General features: G+C 41.4%; 1 protein-coding gene across 3 annotated transcripts; it reads left to right on the top strand.

The window, feature by feature from the left end:
• The first annotated feature begins 5242 nt into the window (after positions 1 to 5242).
• zbtb47a (zinc finger and BTB domain containing 47a) lies at positions 5243 to 15336 on the top strand. 3 transcript variants are annotated; one of them, XM_048263982.1, is made up of 7 exons: positions 5243 to 5648; positions 9114 to 10481; positions 10707 to 10854; positions 11177 to 11292; positions 11409 to 11553; positions 11853 to 12281; positions 12612 to 15336. In XM_048263982.1, the coding sequence occupies exons 1-6, from the start codon at positions 5646 to 5648 to the stop codon at positions 12239 to 12241; spliced, it is 2169 nt and encodes a 722-aa protein (XP_048119939.1). In that variant the 5' UTR covers positions 5243 to 5645; the 3' UTR covers positions 12242 to 12281; positions 12612 to 15336. The 3 variants fall into 3 exon arrangements, with proteins under 3 accessions (XP_048119939.1, XP_048119930.1, XP_048119920.1); XM_048263973.1 differs by having other exon boundaries at positions 12608 to 15336; XM_048263963.1 differs by having other exon boundaries at positions 11853 to 15336.
• Positions 15337 to 15941: the final 605 nt, after the last annotated feature.

Genomic DNA, 15941 nt, shown 5'->3' with positions numbered 1-15941 from the left:
TATTTTATATATATATATATATATATAATTTTTCTCCTTTTTTGATATATATTTTTTTTCTTCCATTTGTTTTATCTGTGAAGCGACCTTGGGTGTCCTGAAAGGTGTTTTTTAAATAAAATGTATTATTATTAGTAGTATTTATTATTATTACTAGTGATCACTGATGAATAGCCTATTGTATAGTGATTATCAATAATACTTGTAAAATTGTTTAGGAAAGAGGGATGTTTTTACTTTAAATGAAACCTACACAAACCTTTGTTTACATGCTGTAAGCCCTGTAATACTATGAAAGAATTGTGCCTGGCTCTACGCATAAAACATGAACAGGAAGGCCAAATTTAGAAATAATCAAGCAAATGTATTAAATGTATAATACAATAAAAGGTAATATTAACAAAGACTAGCAAATTTGATTGTAAAGTCTCAATACAGGAGTCGACACTCTTTTTTGACTTGGTATCATGAACAAATAATGCTCTGCAAAAGCCAGCGTGTGCTTAATCTGCCTGGGGTACTCCATGTGGCAAGGGCATGTGGCACATCCATCTCTCCACTTGCTATTGTGATGCCATCCATCTTTATGTTGGAATGTTGGTTGGAAACACGCTCAGTGGTTCCATATAAATGAGAAATAAGAGAGAGTCTAAGATGTGAATTAGTAAGAGTCTAAGTAAGAGTCTAAGATGTGAATTGACAGCATAAAGCAATGTTAATTGTAATGTTAAAAATATCAAATACCTTGCCCTTAGGGGTCAATACTGAGGGTGTTTTTCAGTCCAGTCCATCCACAACTTCATTTCATGATGCATCTACAAATAAACAAACAAAACAAAACAGAGAAAATTGTGGTTACCAATCAATTGTTATAGAACTTACACCTGAACAGCACTGAAATCACATTATAGTAATATACTACTATACGGCTTTGCTACTCACAAGCTCTGGCACCTGAAGAAAAGGGAACATCTCCATCACCTCGCCTCATCCTGTCCATTATATTACTAATATCTGGCTGACGACGGCGCAGCTTGTTGTTTATGGTAGTCCTCCCCAACTGCTTCAAGGCCCATCATAATCTGAAAAAAAAGAGACATGCAGAAGAATGCAGAACTGAATTTATGTGAGCAATGATGATATAACGTTTCTCATACTAGAGATATATACTATACTATGTTCTCCACACCTGATACCTGTGTGTGTGTGTGTGTGTGTGTGTGTGTGTGTGGGGGCGGGGAGGTGTTGAGGGGGGAGTAAAGGAGTGTGTGTGGGGTGATGAAATGCTGTGTGTGATTTACCAGTAGGCCTTTTAGTCAGGGGGCCTATGTGGTTTCTGTGGGTTGAAATGTTAATTTTTGGAGAGTGGTTGGACTGTCTTTAGAGGTCATTGAACATGGAGAAAAATGATGATGATTGTGATGAAAAATTATGTCTCCATTTTTTTTTACCTGTTTTAACCCTATTTTTGTGAATTTGTATATTTCACTATAATTAACACCATACATTTAGCGGAAATCACTGGCTATGTTGAATAAAGTTCACAAAACAGTTATTTTCTTATTTTTAACAGTATGATTGTATGTCAGTATTATGATTGTATGTCAAACAATTAGAGATAAGATCAATAACCAGTTTCAGTTTCACCAAATACACATACTCCATTGCTGAAAGATAACAAAATCACAGATGAGACCTCAAACAACATTTACTTCATTTACATATACACAACATATTAGATCTCATCTCCACAATTTCCTCATCAAAATCTACAACTAGTCTACTAAACCTTATTCCTACTCCCCTTCTTAAGACTGCTCTCCCCTTCCTGGATAATGTTTTGCTCAAGATTATAAATAATTCAATGCTATCAGGGCATGTACCGCAGTCGTTTAAGACATCTGTTATTAAGCCCTCCCTCAAAAAACCTAGCCTTGTATCGATACTGGTCTTCCTGGACCTCAGTGCTGCCTTTGACACCATAGACAATGACATACTACTTAGGCTTGAAAATTTGATAGGCATCAAAGACTCAGCACTCGCTTGGTTTAGATCAGTGTTTTTCAACCACTGTGCCGGGGCACACTAGTTTGCCGTGAGAGATCATCAGGTGTGTCGCAGAAAATTACCCAGTCACTTACTGGTCCAGAAAAGCAACTGTTGCATCAAAGAATTTATAACCACATACTCTCATTGATTGTATGATTGCACTATTTGTGGTATGCAGGCATTGTACAACGGGGGGCCCATATCCAGTATTCACAGAATCATCACATATCCAGTTCAAAACAACAATTAAATTAGATATAGTCACCTACAAATTAAACAGAGGGCGCTTGTTATATTGAGCAGGTCTTGCATAGAAGCCATAGGCCATATCTGTGTATTATTTGAAATTTTAGGCTATGGTATGTTTATTTTTTTCTTCACACAGGATTAGTGTGTTAGTGTGCCGTGGGACATTTTAAGTGTCAAAAGTGTGCCGTGGCACAAAAAAGGTTGAAAAACACTGGTTTAGATCATACCTTCCTAACCGTCAACAATTTGTACAGGTCCATAATAAACCATCTACCCAGATTATGGTCAAATGTGGAGTGCCTCAAGGCTCAGTACTGAGGCCCCTGTTGTTTAGCAGATGATACATAACTATACCTTTCCATAAAACCTGATGAATTAACACCGTCAAACTTGACACATGTATAACAGATATAAAGACATGGATGACGAATAATTTCCTGCTTTTGAACTCAGATAAAACAGAAGTCATGGTTTTAGGTTCTAAAAAGATGAGGGATATCCTATCCACATCACAGGCTACATATAGTGATCTTCCACTGACCTCATCTACAGGTGTTAAAAACCTAGGAGTTATAATTGACCAGGACCTAGAAAGTAATCACATAAAACAGATCACCAAAACTTAATTTTACCATTTAAGGAACAACTTATCCTTACCAGATGCCGAGAAATTAATGTTTTGTCATCTCAAGGATAGCCTATTGCAATGCTATTGCAATGCTATTATGCTGGCTGTAATAATACCTGTCTAAAGAGCTTACAGCTTATACAAAATGCAGCTGCTCACACACAAAAAATATGAACATATTTCCCCCATCCTAGCATCTTTACACTGGCTACCTGTTAAAAGTCATTGACTTCAAAATATTACTTATAGTTCTTGGTTGGTTGCCTGCATTGAAAGAGGACACCTCATGAAAACGCTCTTTTGTCTGCTTCTGACAGAAGAAGCACTTATCTATGCTGGCAGCAGCTGCTGCTGAACAAGTGTCCCTCTAGATGGACCTGATGCAGTTGCAGGTGTTGCTGCAGGTTCAGAAGATGGTCTACCGCGTCTTTTCTGAAGACACTGAGTCCTGCCTGCTTCACATGATTTCTAGTAGCGAATCTTAGCATGCTGCAGATGCTCACTGTTACAGGTGGATTTGTAGCAGTTCCTGTGCCAAACTGCTTTGTTCTGTTGTAAAATAACTGCACTGTAACAATGTAATCGTTGGCTGATCTGTGATACCCATCTCCATACTCTCTCATGGACAAAAACAAGAAATTTGGGATCTGTCTCTAGTGATGGGTCATTCACCAGTCCACACATATCTGCCACTGGATACATAGCCCAAAATCTGTTTCTTTTAGAATATGTGTGCCATCACCTGACTAACAGAAAGACACACCTCAGAAACTAGACTGTGCCACCATGAACTATGAAAATGTGCTTGCTCAAATGTAGAAGGCTAGAAGGTCACTAATATCACCAACCATGAAGAACAGAACACTATGTGCTTCAAGTTATTCGATATTCTAAATTCTATCACTGCCAGCTATCAACAGCCAACTGTCACTGGTAGTCAGGGATGGATTACTGCACGGGCCTACCGGGCCCAAACCCAGAGGCCCAAGGAGTCACAGGGCCCAAGCCATTGCATGGAATCATTGCCTCAATATCAACACATCATATCAACTCATAGGCTATGAATCTGATTGAAATAAAGTATTGGCCATCCCCAAAATGCACCAGAATACAGGAAATCACATCAAATAAATTTAAAAAATGTCCCCTGCAACAATTAGTGGGGGGCCCTTAATACATCTGGGCCCAGGGGCCTGAAAGTTCATAATCCGTCCATGCTGGTAGTGTCTCTCTTTCTCTTTCTCTCTCTTACACACACACACACACCTGCCTGTTTGTCTAGCTGATCCTTTACCCTTTCTTTTCTTCACACTTAGGCTTAGGAAGGCCTTACAGACTTCAGCTGGTACTATGTAAAAGTCTATTAAACTTGATTTAACAGAGATCTCTGCACTTTGTGCTCTGAAAAAATGTTTTATAATGTTGTATTGTTTATGTGGTCCACCTTTGCACACTACCTTGTAGAATATCTTTGCTTTTTGGCACCAACCCCTATGCTATAATACCAGCAATGTGAGGTTTATGGACAAAACACCAAATTTGACCTTTTCTGAATTTGACCTTTGATTTGGGTCCTTCAAAACCTTCAACCTTTTTACTCTTAAGAACCCCTAGAACAAAGATATAATACTCTCCAAAAATTAACATGTGAATCCCACAAGCCCCCAAATTTGACACATAGCCCCCCCTACTATATAGTGCATTTTGACTAATGACATTAGCAATTAAAAATAAAAACAGCAGACATTTGTACAAAATCAGTTGCATGGATGTACGAAAACATTGCTATTTGTTCAAAATGGGAAGCAACTGCTAAAATGATGTGCACAAGTGATAAGATTATATGGAGTTTGAACAGTTTTGAGAATTACCTTTCTGATCTGACAAATGTGACTAATTGTTGTCTGGATTATTGACTTTGTTTTTAGACTAATGTTAAGCCTCTTGTTATAGGCTAGCATGTCTTTGTCAGTTGTTCTCCCTCAGCTAATATTGTTGATTTTATCTTTATGGTTGGCTAAACTTACAGTAGGCTATTAGGCTATAAAAACTATCGTTGCCGTTAAAGACGAATGGTGTTAGTCTGTTTTTCATGCGCCGAGCAATTGTTCATCGAGGTCAGATCTGTGTGAGCCTTGGATGGATAACGGTTGTATGCTAGCGCCCCCCTGTGACATAAACAGGTTAGTTCTCACGATACAACACAGGCTCCAGTTCATTGCGTTCACCGCTGTGTTGAACCGAGTCACTCCAACATGGACTCGATGACCTTGCGCGCTTCTGTCTGCAATACTGTTTACCTCCGCGGTAACATGGGCGATTAGGTGGTAGTCTCGTTCGTGCACCAAGAATCAAACCTTAGGCTACGTATCGGAATGCACTTAGGCTAATTCAAAAGATAAGCTTTGCTGACGAATGGCCAAATAAAATACATACCGTAGCTTACATCTGTCAGGAAACCCTTTGATTATCGAGTCCCTGTCGCTTTAACGTTCCAGACAAAACGCCCCATATGATTTTGGTGCTCCAATCATCAGTTACTTCGGTGAGAGGCAGACGGCGAATTTGTCGTTTTTTGCAAACATGGCGAAAGAGGACATATGTCTGCGGCTTGACGTACAGTAGCGATGTGAAGGACAGATGTTTTCATGGAGAAGCGTAATCGTGTTAAAAAGGAGGGTAAACGGAACTCCTGTGGCATATCAAACAGTTGATCACAATGGTAGGGGATCCATTTGGCTCTCAGCATGCTGGGTATATCATGTCTTACAAATGTTTGGAATGTTGTAGGCCTATAAAACTTGATAATGAGGTTAATAATAGTAATGTGCATGTAACAACCCTGATCTACCCGCAAAATATTCCATAAATTATGCTGTTTGGATTATCGTGAATGTGGTAGAAAGGGACGTTAGTGAAAATATTGTACAGTAGACTATGTGATGACAGAAAAAAATATGACATTTAACAACTTGCAATGTGATGGCTATGCTGCAGCCAAAAGAGGGAATATCCGATTCAGACTTTAATGTGCTTTGTAGGCTTATTTAATTGGACTAAACTGGCATTATCATTGCACAATCTTATCATGTATAGAAAGATGAAACTGTGAATGATGTTTTCATCACAGTCCAGACTATAGCATGGATGCCAAAGTTGACCCAGAGAAACGTTTAGACCTCAACCAAGGGAACTTAACACTTCTGCTGGGCTGTTGTATGTGAGGGGGGGGGGTCAGTGTGTGTGTATGTATGTGATAGAGTTGAGGAAATGGAGAGCAGTGATATCATCTGGGTTTGGATTACCTAAACTGTCGAATGGGCAACGTTTTTGGCGGAGGAGGACAAAAAGCTGACAGTAAGGTGCCCTGAAAGCTACAGGTGATCAGCTTCAGTGATAGGCTTTTGTGGCAGTATGGACCATCCAAGGCAAGGCAAAGGCAAGTTTATGTTTTTCATACACAGAGGCAATTCAATGTGCTTTACATAAATAAAAGCAATAATATCATATCATAATCAAAAGACATAAAACCACAGTGTGCATCTAATCTGATTTCTAAACAAATCGCAGTGTTTTGAAGTCAATTCTGTGATTTACTGGAAGCCAGTGTAGGGAGTATTGGAGTCATGTAATCAGTTGATTTAACATAACAAATTCACATAGCTGCTGCATTTTGCATCCCCTAAGTGGGTACTGCAGACCCAGCCGGCGGTCCGACGTCTGATAACGTTGGAGGACAGTCAATCTGTGGCTCCAATCAGTGTGACAGACCTAATTCAGCTTGTTTGCAGCTGATTCAACATGTAGGCATCGGAGAGGTCGGGAGAAGGGTTGCTCTGATTCAGCTTGCCTACCTGTTGCTAAAAAGGATAGTGTAGATATCAGACGTTCCCTTAAGTCAGTGGTTCTTGAAGTGAGTGTGAGGCAGGCCCCACTAATGGGGAATAGAGACATGTCAGGTCGGGTGTGACGAACAGGGGGTTGCAACCAACAACCGAGAGAATGTCTTAGTTGTGCCTATCTTTATTAATGCTTTATAAATGCCTGTCCTTTTTGACAATGAAGATCATACATTCAAAAAAAAAATAGCCACACACAAACATAGGAGTCATAGACAGGCCTACATATAAATTAAAACAAAATAGCCACACACAAACATAGGAGTCATAGACAGGCCGACATATGAATTAAAACGACATCAGATCCAGCAGACCAAGATGGGAAATGTGATGTGGAAGCACAATGCAAAAATCATATTAACGTTTCCATTGTGCTGTGATGGGATCAGGTAGGGTTTGAAAATTCCCCACCTCCAAAATGGGGTATGACATAAAAAGTTTGAGCACCACTGCCTTAAGTAGATACCATTCTGGTACTTTTGTCTCTGGATGACTGGATCTGATAACACAGTTTCACTTTTTTTCTCCTCAGCCTCTTTCTTTCTTCCACTACCAAAACACCCAGGACTGACAATGCAATGCCAGTGTCACTTGCAACTTGTTATTAAACATATGCTTGATTAGTAGTAGAAGTAGGTTTACACACTTTTTTGGTGAGCAAGGATAGTGTGAAAATGGTAAGCAAGCACTGATCTGTTCATCTGCACCCATATATCTGCATATGGCGCAAGCAGCAGAATGGAGCCTATGTGCTAGTTCTCTTTTTTTAAGTTGCTTTGGATAAAAGTGCCCGCTAAATGCATAAATATAGTTCACAGTGGGCAGTCTTAGCGGTTTGCACATTTTTTTCTGCAAACAGAATTACTTACCGTTTTTACTTACAGTTATTTACAGTTTTAAAAAATTTAGACATCCAGGTGTTAATTTGGCCAATACATTGACAGAGCTTAAAGGAGACCATAGTCATTAGGCAACAATCAAGCTTGGATTGGAAATCATTTTTCATTTTCTACCTTTCTTGAACAAATGGTTACATGATTTGTGCCATGACTATGCCTGAAAGTCCAACATTATAGTCTGTCTAGTTCTGATCATATTGTGATCAACAGTGTCTGCACTAACAGTACCGGCATCTGTCCCGAGGCATATCTAAAACCTGACTGAAAGTTGATAGCTGTTTGACACTCATTGCACATTCCGTGCTATGTTCTCACTGGGAGTATGAAGTACAAGGTTGTTGTGGACAATATTGAGGTGCCTTTAAGAGATCCTTTTGAACGGCCATGGTCAGGGAGTGCCCTGTCCTTTTTGGGTGCTGTGCAATAGCTAGAAAAAGAGCTGAAGGTCTCAAGCTAGAAAAGGACAGCCTACAGTAGCAATTGGCTGTGGATGAATAGAGGGTAGAATGCTGAATGTCTGGGGATAGAAAAAGCCAGTCAGAAGCAGCCTCTGCATACTTGCAGGGACACTGAATGTTGACCGTTGGCTCTTCTTAAAGGTTTTTTTTCTGAATGCCACAGTAGCCTCTAGTAGGGTGGAATGGGAGGGTGACAAGAAATCAGGAGTGTGTGGGTGGAATACTGGTGCATCAGGCTTCTGATGGTTCTCTGTGATTGGGTCAGACACTGACGCTTCCTCTTCACTCTTCTCGTTCGATAGCCTGTCCTCAGCCTTGATAGGTGACATGGATGATACATCTGTAGGCATTCAGGGACACTGAATGTTTTTGCAGCTGAGTGACATTGTGGGGTTGCGTAACCTCTACACAGCCCTCACATCTGGAGGAATGGGTTAATATCTAGGTCAGCTCTGGCTTCCCTGAACATTGGCATGTTTCCAAAAGTCAAAACTGGATTCAATATGTAAACTGAACATTCTCCTCGCTCAACAAGCAAACATTTATTTAATGACATCTTAATCACCTGTGAAGGAAAATCCTCATAATGTGCCATTCCAAAAGGCAAAACTGAGAAAGTGGTATGACTTAGCATGGGATCTTCTATTGTAATGTACGAAATAAATATCAAACACTCCTAATCTTGACTTCTCTTTGTTAATAGTTTGAAGCAAGCATCTTATTAAAATGCATAACAAACACACAATAAATGCAAAATCTAAAGTTGTTTTTTTGACACTCTTCACTGTTGTAACTACTCACCTATAAATGTGTAATTGCAGTCTGTAAGATTAAAACAGTTTGTTAGTGATAATGGCAGTAATATGTGCATCATGGAATAATTCCCTTGGATTGGTTGTTGGTCTTTTTTTGATGTCTTGTTTTGATTTAGCTCATAGTGGAGAAAACAGCTGACCACCCGACTGCAGAGTTCTCGCTGCTGGAGGATGTGGCCCTGCACTTTACCTTCCTGATGGACCGGCTCAATGACCAGCGCCTCTTCCAGCCGGACCTGTGCGACGTGGACATCGTGCTGCTGCGGCACCAGGCCACCTTCCAGGCCCACAAGGGCGTGCTGGCGGCGTACAGCCCCTTCTTCCACTCGCTGTTCGGCCACAGCAAGGAGCTCCAGCGCGTGGAGCTGGCGCTCGAGGCCCTGCAGCCCCAGGGCCTACAGCAGATCCTGGACTTCATATACACCTCCAAGCTGCTGCTGACCAGCGGCAACGTGCAGGATGTGCTGCGGGCCGCCACCGTGCTGCAGATGACCGACATCGCCGCCTCCTGCCGGGAGCTGCTCAGCCACGGGTCCCTGGCCAGGGTGCCCGGTGCGGCGGGGGACGAGGAGGCCAAGCAGGGCGCACAGCTGTGGACCAACGGTGGTGGGGACGGCGGGAGGGCCGCTGCTGTGGCTGCCTACCGAGCGGACGTCAAGCAGGAAATGGAGTCAGCCAGCGCAAAAATCTACGGACGGGAGGGCGGAGGGACCCAGTTCACCCTGCATGTGGAGGACGGCCCGCTGAAAAGCGAACACCCGGGCAACGCCAAGCCTGTGCAGTTCCTCAAAAAGGAAGGGGAGGACGCAGCGGTGCAGGGGGCTTTGAGCGTCCCTGGAGACACGCAGCAGATCATCGTGGAGTTGAACCTGAACAATCAGACCCTCAATGTGTCCAAAGGCCTGGAAGAGCAGCCCTCCCCAGTGCTGCTGCCCTCTGCACACAGACAGCCAGGAACGGACCAAGCTGGACGTGACGAGGAGAAAGACAACAAAGAGGCCGAGGAAGATGACGACGATGACGACGACGACAACGAAGACGTGAACATGGAAGAAGGGAAAGCGGCGCAAACCGAGGAAGAGGAGGACGACCAAGGAGGGTCCAGCGAAGAGGAGGACGGACACAACAATCAAGCCATAGCAGATTTCACCCCACGTCCACCCCAGCGACAAACCAGGGTGGCGGCCATGTTTGTCGGAGCAACTCCCCTGAGGAGCCGTCTGGCGGGCCAGCAGGGCAAGCTGACCGGTGGCGGCGTCCGATCCGAGGAGCCGGAGGGCCAGGGCCTGAAGGTGCGGCTGGAGGAGAGGCAGACCTTCCCCTGCGTTCGCTGCCCGCGCAGCTTCAACAATCACTGGTACCTGGAAAAGCATGTGAGCGCCACGCACCACCGCATGCAGGTGTGCGACAAGTGTGGCAAGCGCTTCCTGTTGGAGAGCGAGCTGCAGCTCCATCAGCAGACCAACTGTGAGAGGAGCATACAGGTGTGTGAGCACACACAGGGGCCTCGCACAAACATTACGCACACTTACACACATGCACATGCGCACACACACATACACACTATCACATGCATCTACATGTACTATCAGAATATGAAGCCAAGCCACAGGAGGTGTGGAAGAGAAGGTTCTTTAATCCAATACTTTAGGGAGTGTATTATGTAACCTTTGGTGTTGATGTGTTGTGGTTGGCATTGTTGTTTGTAGTGTGGTACTTGTGGAAAGGCCTTCAAGAAGCTGTGGTCACTGCAGGAACACAACAAGATTGTCCATGGTTATGCCGAAAAGAGATTTTCCTGTGAGATTTGTGAGAAAAAGTTCTACACCATGGCCCATGTTCGCAAACACATGGTTGGTGAGTATACTGATGGCTCTTCTTATAGGTTTTTTTCTGAATGCCACAGTAGCCTCTAGTGGTGAGGTCGCTGAATTGCAGTTAACTGGATACTTCTTCAAGCATGTTGGTGAAATATGGTGGCCCTCTAGTGGCGTGCAAAACGGTTTGTCCTTTCTGTCAACTTTTGAGAATTGAGAATTACTCAAAACTAGATTTTTCATGCAGTCACTTAGCGCAATAGAGATTGTGAAAGTGAAAGTCATTCTTTAGCATTCTCTCCTAAGATACAATCTTTATCATATGGCTCACAATAGCCTTGCCATTATGTTCCTACTGACAGCACACACAAAAGAAATGCCATTTACTTGTGAGACATGTGGAAAGTCCTTCAAACGGAGCATGTCTCTGAAAGTCCACTCCCTCCAGCATTCAGGCGAGAAACCCTTTAAATGTGAGGTAAGAACAATGCTCCTACTGCAGCATCCCACTCTCTGCCAAATGGAAGGAAATTGACTGAAATTGGCACTGAAAGGTCTACAAGTGCACATGTTGAAAAGCATCTCTTGTTGCAGAACTGTAGTGAGCGCTTCCAGTACAAATACCAGCTGCGCTCCCACATGAGCATCCACTTAGGCCATAAGCAGTTCATGTGCCAGTGGTGCGGCAAGGACTTCAACATGAAGCAGTACTTTGATGAGCACATGAAAACACACACAGGTGAGTCACACTCACACACTTGCACACACACACACATACACACTCTCTCTCTCTCACCTGATTCTTATCCATGACTTTTAGAAGTTGGCATAAAGGAGATAGGTGCATGCATGGGGGTTGGAGTTGGAGTCCAACCTGCGGTCATGTCCCTATCCCACCCCATCTCTCTCTCTCCCACTCACTCATTGTCCTTTCCAAATAAAGGCAAAAAGGCCAAAAAATACTTAAAAAAGAGATAGGTGCATACATGTGTAGGCCTTTCGACTGGTTTAGTGGTTGCATGTGTCTTTGCTCTACAGGAGAGAAGCCATACATCTGTGAGATGTGTGGAAAGAGCTTCACCAGCCGGCCCAACATGAAGCGGCACCGGCGCACGCACACCGGCGAGAAGCCGTACCCCTGCGACCTGTGTGGCCAGCGCTTCCGCTTCTCCAACATGCTCAAGGCGCACAAGGAGAAGTGCTTCCGAGTGACCAACCCCACCGCCACAGAGGCCAATTGGGCGCCTGCCTCTGGCCCTAGGGCCTCGGCCAATGAAATGACTCCCCTGACTGAAGATGGATTGGGGTCCTCTAATCACAGCACAGCGGCGTTTCCATCTCCGCTGCTGCAGCCGGCTGATCGGAGTTTGGGGTTGCCGTCTCTCTCCATGTTCTCCTCCGGACGGCTCCACGCTGAGGACCACTGACCACTCCACTCTCCGTTTTGTAGCCCTGGAACTCTATAAGGTACTTCTAGTCAAACTCTATATAGGAAAGTATAGCATCTATTGAGAACAATCAAGTGATTAACAGCTCTATATTTTATACCGTGAATCCAAATATACTATGTCAGTCTGTAGTATTTACAAGCTAGTCTGTGACTTTATGTTCCCTGCGTGTTGCATTGATGTCATAGAAATGTATGTAGCAAAACCCTAGATACTAAGCACTTTTTCTGTTTCATTACACTCATTTTCATCTTCTAGGGATTTTACAATAGTTCCTCTAAGGTCTGTTGATGATGAGTTGATGTTAATTGAGTTTATTTGTATGTGTTGTTAATTGCTTTTCAGTAAGACTGATATCCAAATGTAGGATTTTGCAACCCTCACCCCTTTCCTCGTACAATCAGCAGTGGCACTTTACCAGTCCAGAGACTCCTCAGGGCAACGCCATGCCCATGTGAAGCCAATATGATAAGCCCATTACCTAATGATTCTCATAGGAGCTTATTGGTTATACTGTTGATATCCTTGCTACTCATATCATTGATTAGTCCAAGTTACTTCTGCTGGTTTGTTTGTTTTGTTACTGCGTAGTGTTAATGTAATTCATTTACTCATTGGCAAATTCAAATGCTTATACTCATTGGCACTGGCATCAGCATTAGAGATATCTAGATGGCACTTTAACCAGAATTTGACATTCCGTCTCGATAAGATCTGTGTTAATTACAGAGCACAGCACAGGCTTGGTGAAGGTCACACATGGTAGATGCAGATTTACCACAGATATTCCAATATGGTGGTTATTATGAAGTATGTCAGCACACAAATCAGTTTAATCGTGAGATCTTAAACATTTCCTATCTGCATTTCATATGTTCAGGACAAATGTAAAATTCACAGGGTTTTGAATGTAAAAGAGATTGTTGCAGTGCAGAGCAATTGGAAATTGTTACTGAATGGCATGTATTGCTTGTTTTGATTTTGTTATTGAATGGCATGCAATGCCTTTGTTGGCAGTTTAGATGCTCTTTTAGACTTAAAAAGTCTATCAGGCTTAAATCTTGTTTAACCGTTAACAGCTTTAAAGAGTGTATTTTCCTTAGAGCAGTACCAAACTATAAGGTTGTTACACGGAGCTTTCACTTTGGCAACAGTAGATCAGTGTCATCTATGAAGCATGTGGGAGCCTATAAGCAGAAAGTTGGCAAGTTTCTGAAATCAGTATGCTATGTTATGGCAGTGCTTATGTTAAGCATTTAAAACTATTTTTTGTTTTAGGTTTGTTACTTACCCATACACATCTCCTTCGGTTAGTTTTATATGATTGTTTAGTCTGTAAATTGATCTAGATGGAATCTTTTGGAGCATTACATTTGCTGTCATACAGTTGTTTTTACAGTTTAGGCCATGTAATGGTGAAGCTGAAGCGGTGCACTCAAATGAAATGAACACATCTCAAAAGTAGCGAATTGGCCTTTTAGTAATGGCACTTTGCTTGAAATTTAGTGAAGTCAGAAAGCATGATGCATAATGACTAAGTCTGCAATTGTAATTTGTTGCTTTGCAAAATTTGTAATGCACAGACATTAGGCTAACTTTGTGCAATAGGACAATGTGTGCTATTTATTGGAGATAGGCCTGACAGAAGCCTGTGGTTAAGTAATAGAGATGAAGGACACTATTGATATTGCAGCTGCTGGCAAATTCCAATTGCAGAAAAGTATGATTGTTTTAGGGAACACCTTAATTTTAGAATCTCAAAAGAATGATTGGTGCTGTCAAGTGGACTTGAGTGAAGAGATTGCTAACTGTCAACTCCCAGTGCTTTTATGTTATGAGGATTTGGAAACTGCTTGCCGGTGAAGTTTTTTACAAAAACACAGTTGATATTTGGTCTCAAAGCATCATGGACAAATCACTGATGTATCAGAATTCACAGCTCATTTAGCAAAAGCAGATTATGCAGTGTGAACTCATCCTCAGCTACTGTATGTGTAGCTGTGTGGAGGTTTAATCATCCACATTACAGAGTTTTGGAATCTTACTTTGGAATACCGGTATTATGAATATGAATTTGGATTTTTTTTTTGCATTTTAACATAATTTTATTCATAAATGAATGATTCGATTAGGATTATATTTGAAGGAAACTATATTTTGTGTTTGAGGAATTTCCAGCCCATAAGCACTTTAATATGCCAATTATTGCCATTTGATCTTGTGTTCTTTTTAATAATGTTGCACATAATATTCATATGTATGTAGCTCTCATTTGTAAATTGAGAAAAAAGCTTACTAAACCAGTTACTGTATAAACCCAAAAGATATTTAGAGGATTACATTTAAGACAACACATTGTGGTTGTGCTTTACATTTATGGTGGCAGTTGTATTTATGTAGAGAATGTGGAACAGCTCCTTTCCCAAACAAATTCAATCTTGACAAAATTTGAATCACATCAAACAATATGTATGTTACTCTGTCTGAGGATACTGTAACTCCAAGATACCCTAAACATTATGATGAGGAGTGGGGCTGTTGATGCTAGGTGGAGCAGATTGCTATGAGTCTTCTGACCAAAAGTAAAACATGACACATACTGTAAGCATGGAGGCTATAAGGAAATGACACAAATAGTCTCGTGCAGTTTTGTTTAAGTTGAGAGGCCAAAGTGTGTTAGCATCATTTGGAAGATCACATGCAAATAAATCTGTTTCTATTCTTCTTTATTTTACCTGTTGCAATGACTCCACAAGTCCAGTAATATTTCAGTCAGCTAACATTGTGTGTTTGTAGGCCTATACTTGTTTGTTTTTCAACAACCATAATCTTGTTTATGACCGTGCATATATTTTTGTTTCAATAAGTGGTTAATTTGTTATATTAACAGAAGTGTTAGAGTTTGGAAACACCACGTGTGTAATGTCTAGAGGTGCTAATAATATTGGTCGATATATTCTGGCATATGTGTGTTCATTTGAAAACTATATGTTCAAGAGAGGAAAAATAGAAGTATACTGTATTACAAAATATACCATGTAATTTTGAAATAAGTGTTCTTCCCACTGTTTCATAGATGCAAATTAAATATGATCTTTCTCATTATGTATAATTTCCCCTGTTTACTTTGTGTTTATGTGTATCTGTGTGTAGTAGTAGTAGTAGAAGTAGTAGTAGTAGTATTACTGGTGTAGCGTTTATAGGCTTTCCGTCATGATTTGAATCGGACTTGGAGTGCTGCATTGCTGGTCAGTCATACATATGATGTGCTGGCACATCAAGAGTAAACAGTGAAGAAGAAACACACACACACACAACATGTTTTTTTAAAAGATGGTCTTGTCTTGTTTAATGCAATGTTGTCATGGTAGTAAAATGTGTACTTACAGTAATTAAGAATCACAACATATTCATTTTCACATTATCCAAATATTCATATAACTTAGTAAGTAAATAGCAAAGACACACTCATACACACATACACATTTTTATTGTTTTGAAAATACATATGAAAAGTAATTTCCCTTCACAAATTTCAATTTTATTTGTGTAGCAGAAATTAGATGATTTTCAAGAGAGAACCTGTCAAATCCACATGACTTGACTATTTCTCTCCCTCTGCTGTTAGAACCTGGGAACAACATTAACAGGGAGCTCCAGCATGAAGATCATGCTTTCT

Source organism: Alosa alosa, chromosome 1 (assembly GCF_017589495.1).
Source record: "Alosa alosa isolate M-15738 ecotype Scorff River chromosome 1, AALO_Geno_1.1, whole genome shotgun sequence".
NCBI lineage: Eukaryota > Metazoa > Chordata > Actinopteri > Clupeiformes > Clupeidae > Alosa > Alosa alosa.
The sequence above is the reverse complement of the archived record's forward strand: the minus strand, read 5'-3'. Positions and strand labels throughout refer to the sequence as shown.